The sequence below is a fragment of the Schistocerca serialis genome, chromosome 9, assembly GCF_023864345.2.
Source record: "Schistocerca serialis cubense isolate TAMUIC-IGC-003099 chromosome 9, iqSchSeri2.2, whole genome shotgun sequence".
NCBI classification, from domain to species: Eukaryota; Metazoa; Arthropoda; class Insecta; order Orthoptera; family Acrididae; genus Schistocerca; species Schistocerca serialis.
Window position 1 is genome coordinate 266470900 of NC_064646.1, and position 23385 is coordinate 266494284.

The 23385-nt window shown below is 40.3% G+C and overlaps 1 protein-coding gene across 1 annotated transcript in view; it reads left to right on the top strand.

Annotated features, from left to right (window-relative positions):
- The window catches only part of LOC126419532 (uncharacterized), a 131503-nt gene that overhangs the window by 85049 nt on the left and 23069 nt on the right, over positions 1 to 23385 (top strand). Inside the window, exons 3-6 of the mRNA XM_050086721.1 lie at positions 3036 to 3103; positions 13306 to 13566; positions 16714 to 16944; positions 20391 to 20622. Coding sequence (XP_049942678.1) covers positions 3036 to 3103; positions 13306 to 13566; positions 16714 to 16944; positions 20391 to 20622 — 792 coding nt within the window. The remainder of the gene's footprint in view (positions 1 to 3035; positions 3104 to 13305; positions 13567 to 16713; positions 16945 to 20390; positions 20623 to 23385) is intronic.

The window sequence follows — 23385 nt, forward strand, 5'->3', positions numbered from 1 at the left end:
AACTCGCTACGATCACGTTTAATGTTCGCATTGCCTAAGACATTCAAAACAGAGCGCTGAGAACACTGCTGAACGCTCATTGGCTGTCAGAGAATGCGTGACGTAGATGCGCAGAACAAGCCCGAAGTCGACCGTCATCGTTCGTGACTCCAACTATAATGGCGGACTGTTTACTCGCTGTCACGAACCCGCAGTGGTGTCACCTGCCCATGGCTGCCACTACTCATTTCAAACATTCCCGTTATTCAGTGCACTCTGTACATGTATGCCACTGTCGGAACTGTCTGAAAGGTTCTCGCTTATAACTTTCGACTCGTTCGTTTCCGAACCAGGGACCCTTACCTCAAATTGAGACAATTATCCTGCTCTATCCTCCTAGAAAGTTTGTGACATCATCACGGTATCACCCTGTGTGCACATACATTTGTAGGCGCCGTCGAATGACTTGTCCGGATATGGGTTCCTAGGTCAAACTTGATCTCCTAAGCCCCCTCTACAGCCTCTATAAGTATGTAACATGAATTGTGAAACACCCTGAATGTAGTCGTGAGTAGATTGGCAGAGCTGAATGAATTCGAATGAGGGCAAATTATGGGTGCTCGTATGCTGGATGTTTTCACAATCAAGGTAGCTGAAGCGTTTCGTGTTTCAAGATTTATATCACACGCGATGCCCCACCCTGTTCTATCCTTGTATGGATCAGTTTTCGCCAATAAATGACCGTGATTGGCGATCGGACTCGTAATTATAATGGGCGGACATTCGCGTGCAGCAAAACCTCAGTGCTGATTTCACTAATCGCTCTAAGCACTGCAGAGCTAAGCTCTTACCACACAATCTGTACTTTTGTCTAATTGGAACCTACACAGTAACTTGATAAGCAAACGACGGGGAGGAGAGCAGAGAATATAAGTCATAACCGCTTTGAAATAGCGACATACACTACATATGGACAATATGAATCCTGAAACTTCCTGGCAGATTAAAACTGTGTGCCGGGCCGAGACTCAAACTCGATACCTTTGCAAAGGTCCCGAGTTCGAGTCTCGGTCCGGCAAACAGTTTTAATCTGCCAGGAAGTTTCATATCAGCGCACACTCCACTGCAGAGTGAAAATCTCATTCTGGGAATATGTATCCTACACATGTATTACTTTCGATGCTGCGGCGGAAGACACTTTCATTCGTACAGAATAAAGTTATTTTAAATTTGAGACTCTTTTATGTAAAATAACACTAAAATGTTGAGTGAAAAGATCCTGTTAAGTATTAAAGATGCATAGTTACTGTGGTGCTGTTAACTGTAGTTTTTGTAACTAATAAACATTTTTCTTTAATATTATCTTTACACAGAGTTAACCACTGACTGAAAATAAATTTTTACACTCTTTCTTGATCATTTTCAAAGTGAAGAATTTTTAACAGATACTTCTTCAATGCAACGTAACAAAAACACTTTCTGTATTTTTGTTGAAACTTTAATTTTAGTTTGTCACATGCCATGAATCAGTAAAATCGTACGTTCTGAACACTTCAGTAATAATCTTTTTTGTAGTAATGAAAAAGTGCACAATACTTTTGGTTGTCTTCTTCTGCAACAGCTTTTATTATGCTTGTCAATGTAATAAAATAGCTGGTGCTTTGAACACTGTCTGATGCTTTGCCTTTGTATAGGCCTACATATATCCAGCTTATGATCTGAAAATGTTGCTGATTAAATTTCACAGCATGTGAAAAGGACACACTAAACATCTACTGAAATAACAACACTGTGATGAAGCTTGTTGCTTTTAAACACTTTACTTTTATTCACTTGTACAAGAGGACGACGAATCATGACTTTTACAATTTGTTCGTCACTATAAAAAATAGAATACACTAAACTTCATCATAGAAATAAATACTTCTGTCCTTTTGTGGTGTTGAACATCCTATCGCAGCCTCTGACGAGATTTTGCTACCTATAGATGGTTTACCGGATTTTACACAGTGGCTTCCAAGTCGTAATTCCCATCTTAATATTTGGCCAGTACAGTAGGTAATGCTGCACACTGGTTGATGAATAGCTGCTTAATACTGTAGAATTGCGTGTAGCAATAATGTCCCGTCCACCCGAGGCCGTTTGACAATGATTGTGCTCCTTTTAATCAGCACACTCCTTTTAAAATTATTTTAACTATATAAAAGCTGTTAAATTCTTTGCCTTTACTTGAACTGTGAAGTCCTTCTTCTTCACAAAGTTCATGACTGTACATCGATGCGAAGTACCCCATAGGTTTTGATGAGTGAGTTTGCGACTATAAAAATATGTGACATAAATGAGCGTATTGGTTACATTGACTTAGAAACATACATTTATTATCCTGGCAAGTGACTATAGACCTCACTCAGTATGCGACATAAATTAGAACTTGATGCGTCAATCCGTTCCTCACAAAAAGGGGTCTTAACAGAAGGATAGATAGACAGGCAGACTGTCAGACAGTCAGAGAAAAAAATTACCAAAAATTTTTTTTCGTGTGATCTAATTAGAAAGTAACAATTTTCGATTTTTTTTCCTTATGCAGTGGATTTTCTTTTCTTCCCAAATTTTATGATTCCAGACCAACGAGAAGTGTCTTATGGGTTTTGATGAGGGAGTTTGCGAGTATAAAAACATGTGACATAAATGTCGTATCTTTTGATTACATGGATTTAGTAGCTTTACTTTCTCGTCCGCAAGGATCAGTGTGACTTAAATTTCAACTTCATATGTCTGGCCGTTTCTGCGGGAAAGAGTTTTGAATAGTCGGACAACATAGGGCTCCGTTTTTACCGACTGTGGTGCAGAACCCTAAAAAGCAGCTGAATACACTTGAACTAAGTCGCTATGTAGCACATACCGTTAAAACAATTCGCATTGACCACACGCCTTTCATGCATATTATGCCTGCTGCGAAGGTATTACATTTGACGAAGAGGTAGCAAGCAGTAGGTAAAACGATTCAGATTAAAGCACTGATTTCTTGTTTTAAAACTGTTTCCTTATTGTTTCAGGGGGGACAACTGCTACAGATGCGTGGTAATCCATGAGAAGCATCAGAATGTTCTCCAGTACAAAGAGAGTGAGTAGTCTACCTATATTGATGTATTTTATTGTATTACTTCTTCATTGTTAACATTTTGCCATTGCTGTTCTGTGTGGCGATATTTTCTTTAATAATTTCTTCCACTCAAATGATAAAATAAGAATTGGCACTACCTTTTTGTACCACATTTTATTCGTTATAAAAACTATTCATCGAATCACAGTATTAGGAATAAACTCGTTTCGTAAATTTTGAACACTGTAATGCATTACACTTCAGCCTTAAGTATAAACGTTTAGCAAGAAACTTCGGCCTATCCTTGGATGAGTTGGGTGGTGACTGGTTTGTATGCATTATTCATTAAAATCCGCATGGGAGCATAAGCGTCCCCTGTACCGGCAAATAATTCCACATTGTTCAGTACAGAGATGGAGATAATACTTTCGTCGTTGCTAGTCTGTTATAGTGTTAGGTGAAGGAATTCAATAACTTCATCATATTCGAGGGTTGGAACTTTAATAGTGGCAACTATTTATTTACAGCTCGTACAGAATAGAAACGTGTTTCAAAGTTTTACTGGCATTTAAAGTAGTTACCAGCATTGTGTATAACCCGTTGCCAGCGATGTGGAAATCGTAGGATACCCTTAGCAGTGCTAGTTGTGTTGATAGTTCGAGCGGCGCGGTCTATTGTCCGACGAATTTGTAGCAGTTCTGAAGCGAATGCCGTGAAAAAATCAAATGGCTCTGAGCACTATGGGACTTAACATCTAAGGTCATCAGTCCCCTAGAACATGTTGTTGTTGTTGTGGTCTTCAGTCCTGAGACTGGTTTGATGCAGCTCTCCATGCTACTCTATCCTGTGCAAGCTTTTTCATCTCCCAGTACCTACTGCAACCTACATCCTTCTGAATCTGTTTAGTGTATTCATCTCTTGGTCTCCCTCTACGATTTTTACCCTCCACGCTGCCCTCCAATACTAAATTGGTGATCCCTTGATGCCTCAGAACATGTCCTACCAACCGATCCCTTCTTCTGGTCAAGTTGTGCCACAAACTTCTCTTCTCCCCAATCCTATTCAATACTTCCTCATTAGTTATGTGATCTACCCATCTAATCTTCAGCATTCTTCTGTAGCCCTAGAACATAGAACTACTTAAACCTAACTAACCTAAGGACATCACACACGTCCATGCCGAGGCAGGATTCAAACCGGCGACCGTAGCAGTCGCGCGGTTCCGGACTGAAGCGCCTAGAAACGCTCGGCCAACGCGGCCGGCGAATCGAGTTGAACTTACGAAGTCTTAAGTCAGGGGAGAGCTGTAGGTGGTATGGCACTTAGCAGCCCCAGCTGTCAAACAAATCAGTAACAGCTTGCACTGTACGTGCTAAAGCATTGTCCTGCAAAATGATGGTCAGGTCCTGCAGAAAGTGTCATCACTTCTGTCTCTATGCTGCTAATTTTTGGAACCCAGCCGACGACCAGCTTAGAGACAGAAGTGATGACACTTTCTGCAGGACCTGACCATCATTTTGCAGGACAATGCTTAAGCACGTACAGTGCAAGCTGTTACTGATTTGTTTGACTGATGGGGCTGCTAAGTGCACCTACTACACTACACGACACTACACTACTACTGCACTCCCCTGACTTAAGCCTTCGTGAGTCCAACTCGATTTCAAAACTGAAGGAAACACTTCACAGCATTCGCTTCAGAACTGCTACAAATTCGTCGGGCAATAGACCGCGCCGCTCGAAGTGTCAACAACTGGCACTGCTAAGAGTATCCTATAACTTCCACATCGCTGACAACTGGTTATACACAATGCTGGCAACCACGCTGAAGGACAGTAAAACTTTGAAACACGTATCTATTTTGTACGAGCTGTAAATAAATAGTTGCCACTATTAAAGTTCCAACTCTCGTAGTTTGCTCTTCCACAGTTATGCTAGAAAATGAAGTTTATCAGTTGTGCGAGTGCAGTGACAGAATAGATATGGGATCCTGTTAAAACTACTGCCTCCCTCTTGCTAGGAGGGTAGGGTTGCAAGTTTGGCGCTACTTTCGTACCGGTGTAGATTCGACAGGATGTGGTCCTTTCGATCAGACGTATCATGTCTCTGGCATTCTCTGGCATTACTCGACATACACATGGATGGAGGGCTCGTGTCCGTAGTTTGGCAAACATAGAAAGTATTGTTGGTGACAAGATTACGATTAAGAGGACCTGACATTGAACAGCACCTTTTTTCACCCTACACTTTCAGAATACATTACTCTTGATTTATGGCACAAGGACGTTGCGATGTTAACACTGCAGAACTTTAGATAAGGCAACATTAGAAGTAATATTTATTTACATGTCTTAGGAAATTTCTTTATAAGCTGAATTTTTAACGCACGATTAGGTTTAGGCGTCGTTATCTAGGGCATCTTGCGAGTAATATCACTGAAACTGTAGGGCAAGATTCTCTCAACATCCATAGAGATGTGTTATGCCTCACATGTAGTTTGGAGTATATATCTGAGGAAATAACGATTTATTTCACTTCACTATTATTTAACTGAGGAAATAATACTTTATTTTACCTAATCATAATTAATTTCTTCTGGGGGTTTCGGAAGAAATTTGCGCGAAAACTACAAGACATAAGAGAAAAATGACACATGTCACTGGATAGAGCAACTCTCCAAACGCCGATTCGTAATATGCGCCTAGCTGCAGTAGGAAGCAGGCTAGTCAAAACATGTAGATGAATGATCCGCTCCATATTGTTGAATCGAATTATGTGTTCACGCCTGCAAATAGGCAACCGAATAAGCAGTCGCACCTGCTCTTCCGCCCGTATTGACGTTTCCCTTGTCACAAACGGCGCCCATATCGATCACTTGTAATGTGAGTTAAATACTTCCAGAGATGCTCTATCCGTTGATAAGTGTCTGTTTTCCGTATGTCTTGTTTTCTTCTGAAGCATCGGGGGTACTTTCGAATAACCCTGTGGTAAGTGGAATACATTGTTCTTGTTTTCTCACTTTTACTCCACATTACAACATGCGAGCCACAACACGTCTCTACTGATGTTGAGATACGCCTGCCATACTCTGAGTGATGACTCATGGTACCCCACGTAACCGTACCGAACCCTAACGTGCATTCAATTGTTGTTATAATTTAACTATCGTAGTTAAAAATGTTATTTCTAATACTTTTTCACCTAATGTTATGCAGCGTTGACATAAAATCGCAGCGCCCTAGATCAAGGGTAATGTGTTCTCAAAGTATGGCGTGAAAATGCTACTTGGTCAGATAGAAGCTCCATTAAATTTTCGCAGTAGTTGGTTAAGTTACATGGGCAACTTTATCTCACACTTATAACTTATGGGGGTAAAGATGGTGCAAATACGAGAACTGTTCAAAACATTCTGTAAGTTTGTACACAAATTTTTCTATGCTTACCTGTTACTTATTGTGCATTGTCTCCTTCGAAATACTTTTCGCTTACACCATAGTCCCGCAGCGATCTCAGGGTCGGCGGGGTTAAAACGGATTTGGCAAGGTTAGTTTTAGGGGTGGCCGAATGCCCTTCCTGCCACCACCCTGTACCCCCAGGGACGGAATCAGTGTATCCCAGCTGTCTGCATCTAGTGTAAATCGTGAAATAGTGCAAACGTGTTTCAAATGTCTAAATGGCCCTGAGTACTATGGGACTTAACATCTGTGTTCATTAGTGCCCTAGAACTTAGAACTACTTAAACCTAACTAACCTAAGGACATCACACACAGCCATGCCCGAGGCAGGATTCGAACCTGCGACCGTAGCGGCCACGCGGTTCCAGGCTGAAGCGCCTAGAACCGCACGGCCGCACCGGCCGGCCGTTTCAAATGTCTGCGACGCTTGTAACTGAGGCGGATCGTGGGGACCAGCCCGGTATTCACCTATCAGTATGTGGAAAACCGCCTAAAAACCACATCCAGGCTGGTCGGCACACCGGCCCTCGTCGTTAATCCGCCGGGAGGATTCGATCCGGGGCCGACGCCTACCCGAGTCCTGGCGGGTCTGTCTCCTTCAATGCTGCTTCCACTTCCGCAAGCAGTCCGTGTACGCCTCTTGCTGGATCGCGCGAAGCGCCATCTGCGAATTTGCTTTTATCTCGTCTACCGTTGCAAATCTTCTTCCTTTCAACGTGGTTTTCATCTTTCGGAATAAACGAAAGTTCGCACGGGCCAGGTCTGGAGAGTACGGAGGGTGAGGCAGCACAGTGTTTCGTTTTTTGTGCGATGGTCATGCACCAACAGGAAAGAATGTGCGGGTGCGTTATCGTGATGCAAGGGCCATGAATTGTCTCTTTACATTTCAGGCCGTTTCCTTCTCACATGTCCTCGCAGGCGTCGCATCACTTGCCGATAGTATCATAGATTAACAGTTTTTCCCTCTGGTGCGAATTCATGATGAGCTAATCCTTCAAAGTCAAGAAGACTATCAGTGGAGAACCTTTCCCGACCCACTGTGAAGATAAAACCTTGGTCTCAACATCATAACCGTAGACCCAAGTCTCATCACCAGTTCAAATGGCTCTGAGCACTATGGGACTTAACTTCTGAGGTCATCAGTCCCCTAGAACTTAGAACTACTTAAACCTAACTAACCTAAGAACAACACACACATCCATGCCCGAGGCAGGATTCGAACCTGCGACCGTAGGGGTCTCACGGGTCCAGACTGCAGCGCCTAGAACCGCTCGGCCACTCCGGCCGGCCATCACCAGTTATGATTCTCTTAAGGAACATTGCGTTTTCATTTGCGCGATCCGAATGCTCTTCACAAATTGCGAGGCGGAGGTCTTTCCGGTCTTGACTCATGAGCTGTGGGACGAACTTGGCAGAAACACGATGCATTCCAAGATGCCGTGTCAGGATTTCATAACATGATCGAATTAAAATGTCACATTCTTCTGCAATCTCTCGGACAGTCAGTCTTCGATTGGCACGCACAATTTCGTTGACCTTCCTGGCACGAGCGTCCTCGGTAGGCGTTGAAGGGCGTCTGAACGAGGATCATCCTTAACTTCAAGCCATGTTTAAACCGTGTGAACCATTCGTAACACCGTGTAGGCTTAACAGACATCGCCTTAGGCTTCCTGCATCATTTGGTGTGTCCCTGCGAAGATTTTCTTGAGTTTCAGGCAAAATTTAATGTAGACGCTTTGCTCCTCTAACTCTGCCATCTCGAAATTTGCAAACTGTGCGACAACGTCCAACTCAATACAGCACTGAACAATAACTAACAGACATACAACAAAGACTTTCCGGCAGTTACACATTAAACTCAGGCGTGTGCAGGGATGCCAACCATATTTCGCTCCAGTACACCATTGGCGCGAAATTGCGAATGTTGCGGAGTTTTTTGAACAGACCTCGTACGTTGCATTGCATAGCCTCCCAAAAACAATAAGGATATTTATTTTCCACACATTTCGGTGCTGGACATCTTCAAACTACAGAAAATATCTGCTCACAATCAATCAATCGACGGCCAACGTTAGGAGGGGGAGGGGGGGGGGGGGGAGGAAGGTAAGCAGGATTTAAAAAAAAAAAAAAAAACACAAATATATAACTAATGGTTAAATTAATGTCAAATGCTGTGGTTCTGCCTGTAAGGCGCCACCAATACACAAGACACTGTAGAGCAAAAAATAATATTTCTGCGTATGTGCAAGTGTGTATCAACGTATTTTTATTTCCATCTGTTGATACCAGATTTTAACGGAAGTATCAGTCTTGTTCCCAGAGAGGGAAAGTCTTAAAAGAAAAGACAAATCCCTCGTTTGCTAAGCAATTGCCAGGATTACAAATGGCGACTGCACTTGCTTTTAACGTTTCTCTGACTGCGGAAGTCCTTACCGAACTAAAGACCATTTGGAAGTATTTCAAATCATTTCAGTGTGTATTAACGTCTTAAATGTGGTACAAAGTATTGCTGCAGTAAACATACGTCACGGTGCAATTCAGGCCAGGAAAGACGCATTAAGAGCCTAGTGCCGATATTAAGAGTCTAGTGGAAGAGTTGAACAAATTAAGAAACAAAGGGAATACTATTTTGCAGAAAGTTACAAGGTAGCGGAAAATATTGGAACATCACCTCACTTGAATGTAACGATTCGCGGCACAGAAACGTAAAAGAAAATGCATTGTTGATGAAACTGCAGAAGAATATGTAAACCTAAGACCATATGACAGTTTAAAACTAAATATTTCCAATGTTACTCTAGATACACTTGTAGGAAAGTTAACTATTAGGTATACTACCGTAGACAACACGATGGACACGTTTGGGTTCTTATTGAGCTATGTAAGTCTAGACGAGTCTATACTGCCAGACTACATAGGAAACATGGCATAGCATAGAAGTTAATAAGCAGGATTTGAAAGAAGAAATTTTGCAGTTAAAAAAGCTTCATGTTAGCTAACTTTGGGTCTGAGCCACTATTTCCTCTGCGCGTTCTCAATCCTTTTCAGTGCAATTTTAATAACATAGGCTGTTTACAAATATGATGGTAGCCTTACGGATTTTCTGCACTTTGCCTATAACTGTTTCCCAAGCAGTGCGTTCATTCAGCATTCATCGAAGAGTCGGCCGATACTGGAGCAACTGACATGTCAAACTGACTCTTAAAAACATATTCCAAAGAACACTGGTACAAAATGTTTTCATAACTGATAGGTTATCCGAAAAATCAGTTATCCGAACGTCCCTGTCTCCAATTCTTTCGAATAATCGATGCTTTACTGTACTGATTTAGTTTGTATTATGATTTCGTCTATTTATTGAATACAGCTTCGATGTAAGGTGTGTATTCCTCGACCGAATGTAAACTTTTTTTTAGACAAAGATTAACCAAGTTGCCGTAGAGCCACGAAGATGCCCGTTTGCGGATGACGTTAATCACTTGCGCTTCTCGCCCAACCCAGTATAGTCCTCCTTACATTAGTTGGCATTTGACATCGAACGGTCTGCCCTGCTCCCACGCGAGTGGAAGCCCGGTATTGTAGGCTACAACTGTGTTGCCACTGACACTTTGTGCCAGTCTGATCTCAAGTAAAAAACTTTTTCAGGCAGGAAAAATTAGCCTAATTCAAGAAATAAATAAATCTTCGGCTCTAATTAAAATAAATACCAGTTTTATTATGCAATTAGACATCCTTTCAAATAAATTAGAATTCTGTGGTGTCACAGGCAGTGCTGCAAAATTGTTCAAGTCATACCTTGCTAACAGGAAACAAAGGGTGTCAATGCAAGGGACTAGTGAATTAAGTCATCAGTCATCATCAGAATGGGAAGAAATTACATGTGGTGTCCCACAAGGATCCATCTTAGGGCCATTGCTTTTTCTTGTGTACATTAATGATCTCTCATCAATTGCACTGCCAGAAACAGAATTCGTATTGTTTGCGGATGACACAAGTATTGCAATAAATAGTATGTCGAGTGTAGTTCTAGAAAGATCTGCTAATGATATTTTCATGGACATTAATAAGTGATTTGAAGCCAACTCACTGACATTAAACTTCGAAAAGACTCACTATATGCAATTCAGAACCTGTAAGAGGTTTCCACCCAGCATATGTAAAAAGCATGAAGAATAGCAGATAGAAGAAGTTGACAGTCTTAAATTCCTGGGATTACAACTTGATAATAACTCCAGTTGGGAGGAGCACACCACAGAACTGCGGAAACGCCTTAACAAATCTGTATTTGCAATTCGAGTGTTAGCAGACATAGGCGACATAAAAATGAAAAAGCTTGCATACTTTGCCTACTTTCATCCCATAATGTCATATGGTATAATATTTTTGGGTAACTCTTCAAGTCAAACAAAAGTTTTCAGAGTCCAAAAGCGTGTAATACGTATTATTTGTGGAGTAAATTCACAGACGTCCTGTAGAAACCTCTTCAAAGAACTGGGTGTACTAACTACTGCCTCTCAATATATTTACTCCTTAATGAAATTTGTCCTAAAAATATATCTCTATTTCCAACAAACAGCTCAGTTCATACATACAATACCAGGAACAAAAATGATCTGCACAAGGACTTAAAAGCACTTACTTTAGTTCAAAAAGGGGTCCACTACTCAGGAACACTCATCTTCAATAATTTGCCAGCAAACATAAAAAATTTAGTTACAAATAAAGATCAGTATAAAAGGAGCCTGAAAGACTTACTAGTGGCCAACTACTTCTACTCCATTGACGAATTTTTTAATAGAAACAAATGATGTATTGTATATACTCATACCAAAAAAAATTGACATGTTCCACACCCACGAGGATCTCCTCAGCACGGCTCTATGGAACGAAAAACTAATCTAATCTAATCACCTTACAGAGATCTGCATCACACATGTATTTCGGAATTATTACGTAATTTTTGAAGGAGTAAAAGACTGAACTTAAAATTTACTATGAGTTAAATATTTACAACATTGCACATAAAGCTTAAACGCAGTAAGGTACGAAACTAAGGAGGTAATCTGATAATCACAAAAAAGTAGTCAACCATTAGTCACGAGGGTTTCCTAGTTGGTCGACTTCTGGCCACGAGTGGTCTGCGTCCCACTGCTACTAACAATGGAGATTTAAAATACAATACCTGTGTTTACGGTAGTCATTATAAAGTAATTTTCGTGCCATGTCGTGGCGGAGCAGTAAGGACATGAACAGTGAGGAAAGCGCAGTTTGTCCTCCACCCTTTCACTCTACCCACGGCTGTCCATATATTGGGCTTTGGACTGTTCGATGATCATCGGCATTTACAAAAATATCGAGGTTGGTGGTTTAAGCATGCCGATACTAAAGTCTGAAACATCGATGTGAAAGATAAAAACATCGACCTTCAATGTCGGAAAGAGAAAAGAAGATAAATAAAAAAAGGCTTCTTGTTTCCACCGTCAATAACTGTTGTATGATTTAAACGAATTATAGTACCTATATCATGCGAGCTAAGCAAAGAATCAGACCTGTGAATAATTCAAGAAGTACGTACTAGATATAGTTCAATTTTTGCAAGCGCATCCTTTATTTAATAATATCGTTAACTGTTAACAACTGTTAATAACCGCAGATATGGTAGATATGGCAGACGATCTATGGAAATGGCTAAATGTGAAATTTGTGTAGAAAAATAAGTTGCAAGCAGTATATTAAATTAATCCTAATAACTAGTATGTTGAACTTCAAAATATGTCGTGTAACCAATAAAGACTATTGGGGAGCATTCGAAGAGTAATATAATAACAGAAATCGAAAGGCGCTTTTTATCGATTTAACAAACACCCTATGGAAAAAGAGGGACGGTTGATGTGATGTATATGTACAGACAAACAAATGATTACAGTTTCAGAAAAACTGAACGATTTTTTCCAAGAGAAAGAGCTTCACAAATAGAGCAAGTAGGATGGGCAACGTTGATACATTGTAGGAAAACAGAGAAACCAAATTTTATTTGTCGAATGTACTTTATAAAATAGCACAATGAAAAGAATGATTTGCAAACTGGAATAGAAACCGCTCTGCCATCACAGTTCAGTTATTACCTAAAAGATGGACTTCAACATCTTAAACAAGATCCATTAGAAGTATGCAATTAACGTCATCCAAAGTTACAAAAAATTGCACTCACATATTCAGTCACAATGTCAGCTTTTGAAAGACCGTTGTCAAAAGTAAGATTTGTCCAGTGTCAACAACGCAGAGAACTGAAGGCGAAACTTCTCTCAAAAATGTTGTGTAACATTAATTATTGGTGTATTTACTAATTCATAAATATGATATTAGTCTTCATTTTTGCTGCTTTTCACGCGTCTATAAATTTATCGTTTAAAGTCGATGTTAAAGAAATCGATGTTTAGGGATCGATTATCAGTTCAGTCATCGAGTTTTAGATGTCAGTCTCGCAGTGGAAAACAGCATTGATTATACGCCAACACCACACATCCCCTGTTGAGCTCAGGTGTGCGCATTTTTTCCCCCTAATTGCAATCTGCCAGGACTTCGTGAACGAGTATTATTTTCAGCGAGTTGAACAGTTCTCCAGATATGGCGTGATAAGTTTGAAACTGTTTCCCCGAGCGAGAAAATTTCATTCATTTCGAAAATAAAAAAACTTACACAAATAAATACACATATTACTGGTCTGTTGCAAAGCCCCACGCAAGTACGTCCTTGTTCTGCCCACAGCTTTCTGCGACTCGCGCGCGTCGCTGTCTTCGCTGTGCGACACGATCACGGGCGACGCGACGCTTTATTCCATGTTCCGCGCGGAGCCGCACGTGCAGCCGACGGCGTGCCCGTTCCGCGGTCCGCCGTTCACGTTCACGTACAACCGCGGCGCTGGCGAGTGCCGCAGTCCCGTCTCCAGGCTCGACTCTTGTTCGGACGAGGCGCGCCTGCTAATGCGCTACCAGGCCTGTCCGGACGTCACCGGCACCGAATCCACAGGTACGTGGCAGATATATTACAAAACACTGTTACCGAGTTAATTCTTTTCCGTTGTAAAGGATCTGACTCACTGCCCAACATTCTCAAGCAAAATCTAAAATACTAAAAAACGGTCGGATCCGCTACATCTCATATGTGCCCTAGGAATCAGTTTGAATTAGTTCCATGGTTGTAGATATTTGAATGTGATTCAAAGACTCATGTCATATCATAGTGATCTACACACTATCTTTGGCGCTAATTTGTTTCCATCAAGGAGACCTTACTTCACACTCACAGGACTTTGAAGGTCAGGGTCTGGACATCAGTCTCCTAAAGGAGGTCTAAGTGTGCCACAAAAACACTAACAAATCAACTAAAAAGATTTCAGAGTGCTGTGAAAAAAAAGAACTCAGTAGTGAAATTTGTAGCATTCCGACTGCATATGAGAATGCAGTATAGATTAAAGTATTGTTTTGAAACTGGATTTATTCATGAGGGCAAAGAAAATAATCTGTGTTATATTTTATATCTTAATTATAATATGTATACAACATATTAAACATTATGTTTGCACAAATTACTTTCATCTGCAGCAAACTAGAACAATTCACTCATATCATTAACATAAATAACCTACATCTACTTTCCACAAGTACATGTGAAATTTTTATTTTAGGATAACATACATTCATTGTCAGCTTTGCCACTCTTTCAGTGTATCATATCTGGAACATTACTTGCTACTCCAGTCCAATGGCTGCCGGTGTTGTGAAACATACTACCTCCTCACATCAGAAGACATCTTGGTCATCTGTGGTCAAGAATACTGAATAACTCCAGAATGAGATTTTCACTCTGCAGCGGAGTGTACGCTGATATGAAACTTCCTGGCAGATTAAAACTGTGTGCCGGGCCGAGACTCGAACTCGGGACCTTTGCCTTTCGCGGGCAAGTGCTGTACCAACTGAGGTACCCAAGCACGACTCACGCCCCGTCCTCACAGTTTTACTTCTGCCAGTACCTCGTCTCCTACCTTCCAAACTTTACAGAAGCTCTCCTGCGAACCTTGCAGAACTAGCACTCCTGAAAGAAAGGATATTGCGGAGACATGGCTTAGCCACAGTCTAAGTTCTCTTTGCCCTTATATCTATGTTAATATCACCTACAATTACAATTCTATGCTGTTTATATTTTGACAACAGCAATATTAAAGTATTAATTTTTTCTATAAATACTGTCTCATTAGAGGCTGGGATTAGATAGATTGAGACAATTACAGTTTTCTGTTCATGCATTACCACACCAGCTACTTCTATGGTAGCTTCAAGGCATATTCTACTAAGGTCTATAACTGAGTAATGCAATTCAAGATTACTTTTGACATATATTGAGACCCTACCATGTGTAATACTTTTTCTGCAGTAGCTTGTAACTAACGAATATCCAAGAGGAACACACAAGTCTATTTCAGTGTCTTTCATCCAGTGTTCATTGATGCATAAAACACTGCAGTTGATTTTATCGAGCCAGTATTGTAATTCATTGATTTTACACCTAAGAGATTGTACTTTTATATGAAGGAGGAGGAAACTGTCACTGCTACATAATGGTATTCTACTTTCACAGAACCTTCTGTATTCATTTATTTTCGCTACATGATCTAAGGTTGCACAATTATCTGAATGAATTAGTCTGCTGCAGTTTCCACTTAATGTGGTTTCTAACTTTCCTTCGTCTGTAATGTCGTTTTCTCTAAAAAAGGTGTGGGAAGGAGTGCTTCGATTCTTCATAAATGGGGTTGGGTGGACACCTCATACTGTGACTGTGCTGACGTTCCACAAACAATCAAGCATATAGTGGTGGACTGCCCACTCCGTGCCTTCCCTGGAAATCTAATCGATACGAACCTGGTTTCTTCTGAAGTGGTGGATTGGATCAGTGGCTTAGATAAGATCTAAACTGCATTTTAATGTGTCTGTGGTACTGTATTTTGTGTGTTGTGATTGTTATGTATCATACGCTAAATAATAATAATAAAATATTTGATGCAAAACTTAATATTAAAATGTGGGACTCAATCAGCATTTGCAATGCAAAAGCACTAAAATTGATACCCGTCAAAGAACCTCCATCATCAGAATAATTGTAAAAGAATCTCATAAATGAATAGAGATACCAATAAAAATGTTAAAAATCCATTATCGCCAATTGGTAAAATGAACTAAAATAAATTAGCTTATGCTGTTCGTGAATACAGGCTGTGTCACAGCAACGGTTATTTGGATGCATGGTCCATATTCCTCCATAAAAGACACACCTGGATACGGCCACATACATAGCACTTTACTTTCCACATCAGCTTAGAGGAATCTGTTAAATACAAATTATATTCTTCTCCTTATTATTATTCTGCTAGCGCCAACTGCCTTCCCACAGTGGTAACACTGATTTCTATCAGATCACTGAAGTTAAGCACTGTCAGGCTTGGGAACACTTGAATAGGTGACTGTCTGCATCTGCCAAGTGCTGCTGTCCAGCGAGGTGCACTCGGCCCTTGTCAAGCCAACTGAGGAGCTACTTGTTTGAGAAATAGCGGCTCTAGTCATGAAAACTGGCAGCTGCTGGGTTAGTGGTGTGCTGATCACATGCTCCTCCATACCCAGATCCAGTGATGCCTATCATTTCAGGATGACATAGCAGTCAATTGGTACCGTTGGTCCTTCCATGGCCCTCTCAGATGGAAAGTTCTTCTTCTAATGCTTATCCATTGCATATGTAGGCGATTATCACAGCTATATCACTTTTGCTTTTGTGAAAAAATTCCAAGCTTGTGCCGAGTCTTCTTCTTCACCCTCTTTTTACCACATAACTTTCCTGAAGAATGTTCAGCAGCTGTTTGTACCAAATTTCTATCCCTTATTATATGGCTGAGATAGAGAATTTTAACTGTCACTTTTCCTCCTAGCATTATACTGTAAAGTCACATTTTAGATGCCTCAAGTTGTTCGCCCCTTCATCTCAACCAAAGTCCAAGTCTCAGTTACACAGAAAAGTATAGGACATATTTAGCATCATAGAAATCTTTTTTTTTCTTTTTTCAATTTGGCTCTTGTGTAGAATGTACTGCAATGTTTGCAAGATGCTCACACTGAATGCATTTTTCAGTGGAGGAGCTGGTCTGCCTGGCAACGTGGAAAGAGGGCAGTACTCGCTACCTGGTGGGCAAGCTGTACCACAAGACTGCCACCACGGACGAGGATCGCTATCGTTGCTTCGTGTATGACCGCAGCCAGCGTGATGGCCATGTCACATACAATGTGGCACAGTCTGGAGACGCCACATGTTCGGGGCTGCTGTCTGCCACCGAGGGATCGCGCACCATGAGTCTCACAAAGGGTACACCACTGTACATTTACAGTATGATGCAGAACTGCAAATTACACATTTTACTCATGCATAGACCCAGCTGTTGTCAAATATTCCCTGATGTGTATAGAATTTTGACACCAATCAGTATCTGTTTATTTGTACCCAACAGGGCAGTCTGTTCAGGAACAGAAAGATAAGGGAAGGTGTGCGCACTGTTGTAGTAACTGAGAGTCAGAGCACTTGGCAGTAATAACTAGGACTTAATGTATGTGACTGTAGTAGCTACAGCTCGGAACACTAGGCTGTAGTAACTATGACTTAGAATACGTGATGGTAGTCATATGACTCAGATGCTCATCTTATGTTTCCTGTAACATTCTCTGAAGGATGTACATAATAAAGACATCTATTACATCAGAAGTCAGTTAATACTAAATATGACTAGGAGCATTTGGTAATAATGACCTGGAGTTATTGGTGGAAGTAGCTATGACTCGGAGTACGTGACAGTGATCTCAATGATACGATGGTAGTAACTGTGGCTTGGAGCAAGTTGCATATTAATTGTCATTCAGAGCAAGCGGTAGTAACTATGACTCAGAGTACTGTGTGGTAGTAACTATGACTCGGAGCGCGTGGTGATAGTAATTATGAGTCAGAGCCATTTGTGGTAGAGGAGAAACATTTACTGTTCCTGTGCAAGTACCAGGACTTGTGACTTAGAATATAATTTTGGTTTGGTTGTTGGCCTAAACAGTTATGGAATGCTGTGAGAAACCATAAACAACTGAGGTAAAATACCATTGATTTTACAAGCAAAAAATGTGACTGGATTTTTCATCACTCCTTCACAGGAATAACTCATATTTAAGTAAGGACTACATGTGCAGTTTAATTTATTTTATAACTTGTTTATGTTAACTTCTGAATTATTACCTGTTTTCTTATTATGCATGGAAATGTTGCCTGTATGCAAATTTTCCAGATATCCCTTTTGCACAGGTCTTTTTGTTTACTTTCACTTTCACCTCCAGCATTAGTCATTTCCTGATGTATACACAAGTAAATATTTCACCATGTACATTTAGCCTAATAGACACAAGCAAACATTGAAGCACAATACTTAATTCTAAATTTTATTGAGTCCAGTGAAATGACAGTGTTTTAACACAATAAAACAAAGACCATATTGTGAAATGTTTACGAATTTTTAGAGTAATTACACAGCAACTATAGATACTGTAGTTAGACAGATGGAGAATTTAAAACATGTAGAACCCTGACTGTGGATCAGTTTGCTCGAATGTGCCTTCCTAGGCCTTTTTTCAGAAATACAGTAGGCTCTTGACTATCCAGTCTAATGTGGCAGAAGGTAAAGCCGGCTAACAATAACAGATGGTTTGGAGTTCTATAAATTTCCTGTTATGATGACCCCAACGAAACCATTCAAAACACCCCTTTTGTCCGACTTCTGATGTAATAGATGCTAGTTATATGTGTCTGTTATGTGCATCCTTCAGAGAATGTTACAGGAAACATAACATGATCAACATTGTCAAGTATCACTGTACAATTACACAAATGACATAAGTCACGCCTAATAAAAAAGGTGAAATTCACAGGTTTGAGGTTTTAAAAAAGTATTTGATAGATGACTGCGCCCCTCTGTTAGCCCTCTTCCAAGCTGCAATATGCCTCCTTCCTGCTCACAAAAGTAGTGCAGCACTGCCTCTGCATTACACTTTGCACAAAATCATTGTCAGTTCATGAACTTCGCTACTTGTCTGTGATGTCCTCTGCATCAACATTCTCACAGCTTGGTACATTTTTGAACAATGGAACAATGTCATAATTTCTATTTTTGAGTTTGGTTTTACGTATGAATTCAAATTTAAAATGTCCACCTTCATGTTCAAAAAGAATTTTCCAAAACCTCAAAATTAATATGTTTGGAATCTTTTCCCATACTTTAGTTAACCACCTTATGATGTGTAGCAAGTCAGTCCTCGTCAGAATGGTTACATAGTCTTCATTACTATCAACTGCTGATATCAATGAACTGAGAAGATGGCAATATTTCTTCATTAACATTTCAACGTTGTCCTGGTCCATCGGCTGACACAAAGAGCAGTCACATTTCATGGTAAAAATAGTGTTTTGAAATATCCATCTACAAGTTCATAACTGGCAGGATGCGAAGCATGTTATTGAGAATCAGCAGTGCTTTCTACAGTAAATAGTTGTGTTTCAAATATTTCTCTACAGCTGGTATGAATTAATTTGGGAATTGAGTTTTAAAGGTTTCTGAATTCATCCATCCTTTCTTCTGACATGTGTAATGTCTGCTGAATTTTCTTTGGAAGCTCTATGTTTCCATTGCTTCCCTATTAATGAAACGTAAGCTTATGGATAAAGCCTCTTCACTAATGGCAATCTGGCGAATATTGAATTGTTTTTTCCACCGATCCAACCATCCATCATTGGCAGTAAATTCTGAATCTTCTCCTTCAATTTGCTACTGAAATTGCAATGCATTTTCCTGTAATATTGGCCCAGTAATGGACAAACCTTTGCCTCTTAAATGTTCATTGCATAAAAATAAAACCTCCTTAATTTCTTAATGGTTGTCTTTCAACAGTGTCTTCCTTAGTTCTATTCCACTTCCACCAGATTGGGAAACACACCATTTTTCAGTTTCTCTTAGATTTTTCTTCCAGTCTTAAACAGTAATTTTTTATACTCTAAAGTAGCAGTTTTGGCTGCTAATCCAGAATCCAGCTGCTTTACAGTATGTAGTTTCTGATCTATAGTCACTACATGTGTTTTTCGTTTATTGCCCATTTCAGACTCCGTAATTGAAATACAAAAGACCACCCTACACAGCAATATAACAACACACAAACATCTGATGTGCAACTGAAGAAACAAAGAGAACAAGGTTGCCGACAGAGCTACTCTCTATCCTGTTGTTGTTGTTTGTGAGCACTGGAGGAGGGGTTTTAATTATGGTTTGTTTAAGAGTGGTTCCGGCAATTTATTCAATATAATATTACAGTATGTGCATTATAACTGTGACTCCAGATGTGCTAGAAGCACAAAAGATGCATAAAATATTGTGAAAGGCCACATGACATTGTGGAGAGAACCTGCTTGCTAAAGCTTTAGAAAAGCACAGTTGTACAATAAATTAACCCCCATGTTATCAGAGAGAAGTATTGTTATGATATTAATTAAGTAGGCCAGATAGTATGATGGCTGGATCATCCAGAGCTAGATACTCGAGAGACTACAGTATAGTGAGCGTCACTGTGCCTATTTTCCTGCGCGTTACTGTTTTAACTGATATATAGTTGCTTACATATTAAAGTGATCTATTGCTTTTGTATCAAAATTTAGTCACATTATCACAGTTTTTTCAACAAGATAATTAATGAGGTAGATATTAATTAATTTTTGTCTTTTCCTTTTCGCAGTGGAGAACCGTCATACACAGTGTAGATTTCCAAGCTGGGTGACAGACCACCATAACTGGTACACATTGGACATGAAGCAGTCTTATCACTTCTCACATAAAAATGCAACCTTGCGAATAACTGATGATTCTGCTCATGAGGTTCGCATTGTGTGCCATAGTGTAGAGAAGTCACCGCCCGGTGTTGATGCAGGCCAGCAAGCCACACTCGTGGCCCATATCACCAGTGGATGGTTGGTATTATGATCTAAACAAAGAGTTCGTATTAATTTCTTGTGAGCCCTTTGGTAGGCATGGCACATGCATTAACTTAGTACTAAATATATGCCTGTGAAATACTGTGAGAAACTAGTTTCTGTCATATGAAGCCATCACCAACAATCATCTGGCAGTTAAAGTCAGAAGACCAATATAAAATAATGTCAACAAATTAACAAAAAATTGTGACTCATGAGGGAGAGGGGTCTTAAAAATCTGTTTATTTGTTTTAATAGACAGTTGTGATTGAATAATAGCCACTATGACTTTAAATTGGAATAATAATGGTTAGAAGTGTTTTCAATTTTTTTTTCTTTTCTCCTATGGCTCCTAACCTTTCTGATCAAACAACACTATAGTGTTGTGGTAGTAGTGATGAGTGTTCTATCCCATTCCAGTCAGTGAAGAATTAGAAGTATCAGAACACTGACTGTGGATCCTCTAGCTTGAATGTGCGTTCTAAGTTAATTTTGGTTACACATTGTGTTTTAAGAGCTTATTATCTCGGTGTGTGTCGTTTATTTTTATGAATGCTTGATATGAAACAAAAGCATAGCTGCTCTGGAGAATGGAGTAGATTATTTCCTCTACATCTACATCTACATATATACTCTGCTAGCCACCAAGTGGTGTGTGGCGGAGGGCACAGTTCACGTCAAAGTCAAATTTCCCCCAGTCGGTCCCACTCGTGGATCGTGCGAAGGAAAAACAACTGTCTGAACACCTCAGTACAAGCTCTAATTTCCCTATCTCTGAATGCTGATCATGGTGCAATTTGAAAGTTGGTGGTAATAATATATGCTCTACATCCTCAGCAAAGTTTGGATTTCGGAATTTAGTGAGCAGCCCCTTCGGCTTAGCGCGCCGTCTATCTGCAAGTGTGTCCCACTTCAAACTTTCTATGAGATTTGTAACGTTCTCGTGATGGCTAAATGCACCAGTTGCAAATCTTGCCACTCTTCTTTGGACCTTCTCAATCTCTTGAATCAGACCCAACTGGTAAGGGTCCCATACAGACGAACAATACTCTAAGACTGGATAAACTAGGATATTGTAAGCTATTTCTTTTGTTGAAGGACTGCATCGCTTCAGGATTCTACCAATAAATGGCAATCTAGAGTTTGTCTTGCCCATTACTTGTGTAATCTGATCACTCCATTTGAGATCATTTCAAATAGTTACACCCGGATACTTGATGGATGTTACCGCTTCCAAAGACTGGGCATTTATTTTGTACTCATACATTAATGGGGATTTTTGGCTTATTATATGCAGTAGGTTACACTTACTAATATTAAGAGATAACTGCCAGTCATTTCACCATGCATTTATTTTCTGCAAATCCTCATTGATTTGTTCACAACTTTCGTGTGATTCTACTTTCCTATAGACTACAGCGTCATCGGCAAACAGTCTAATGCCTCTCTCAGTACCATCAACCATATCGTTTATGTAAATCATAAAAAGCAGCGGACCTATTGCACTACCCTGGGGCACACCTGAAGTTATACTTTTTTCTGTTGAAGTCACCCCATTCAGGACGACATACTGCTCTCTGACTGTTAGGAAACTATCTACCCAACCGCATATGTCACCAGATAGGCCATAAGCATGCCATTTTTGGAGCAAGCAACAGTGCAGAACTGAGTCGAACGCCTTTCGAAAGTTGAGAAATATGGCATCAACCTGGGAGCCGGTATCTAGAGCCTGTTGTATATCATGCACAAAGAGGGCCAGCTATGTCTCACATGACCACTGTTTCCTAAAACCATGCTGGTTTCTGCAGATGAGCTTCTCAGAGTTTAGAGAGGTCATTATGTCTGAACAAAGAATATGTTCCATGATTTTTACAACAAATTGATGTTAGTGAAATTGGCCGGTAATTATGTGCATCCGATTTTCTACCCTTTTTATAGATTGCTATGACCTGGGCCTTCTTCGAGTCCCGTGCAACTTTCCGCTGTTCCAATGATCTCTGATAGATGATGAATACGAATGGTGCTATATTTGTAGCATAGTCAACATAACATCTTACAGGATACCGTCCGGGCCAGATGCCTTCCTGGCGTCTAAGGATCTTAACTGTTTTACAATCCCGGATACACTAAACACTATGTCAGCCATCCTTGCGTTTGCTCGATAATTGAAAGGGGGAATGGTGCTGCAGTCCTCCACCGTAAACGAGTTTTTGAAAGCTAGGTTTAGAATTTCAGCCTTCTGTTTATTGCCATTAGTTACATTACACGTACTGTCAGCAAGAGAAGGTTTTGAATTACGAGGGCTATCCACAAAGTACATTACGTTTTGGAATTAAAAGTAAATAAAGTATTGGAAATTTTTTTTATTATATGCAGATGAAAGCCACACTTAAATACTACTTTTCTACATAGTTGCCATTTAAATAAGGCACTTATCGTAGCGATGGACGAGCTTGGAAATTCCTTTGTCGTAAAATTCGGCCGCCTGCGCCTTCAACCACGTGGTTACCTCTTCTTGAAGCTGTGCATCGTCATCAAAACACTGCATAGCCAACCACTTCTTCATTGCTGGGAATAAGTGGAAGTCGCTCGGTGCCAGGTCGGGACTGTACGGCAGATGAGGAAACAACTCCCACTTAAAAGATTTGAGAACTTCACGAGTGGCATTTGCCGCGTGGGCCCGGGCATTGTCGTGAATCAGCAAGATCTTTGAGCCCAACTTTCCCCTGTGCTTGTTTTGTTTTGCTCTTCTGAGGTTGT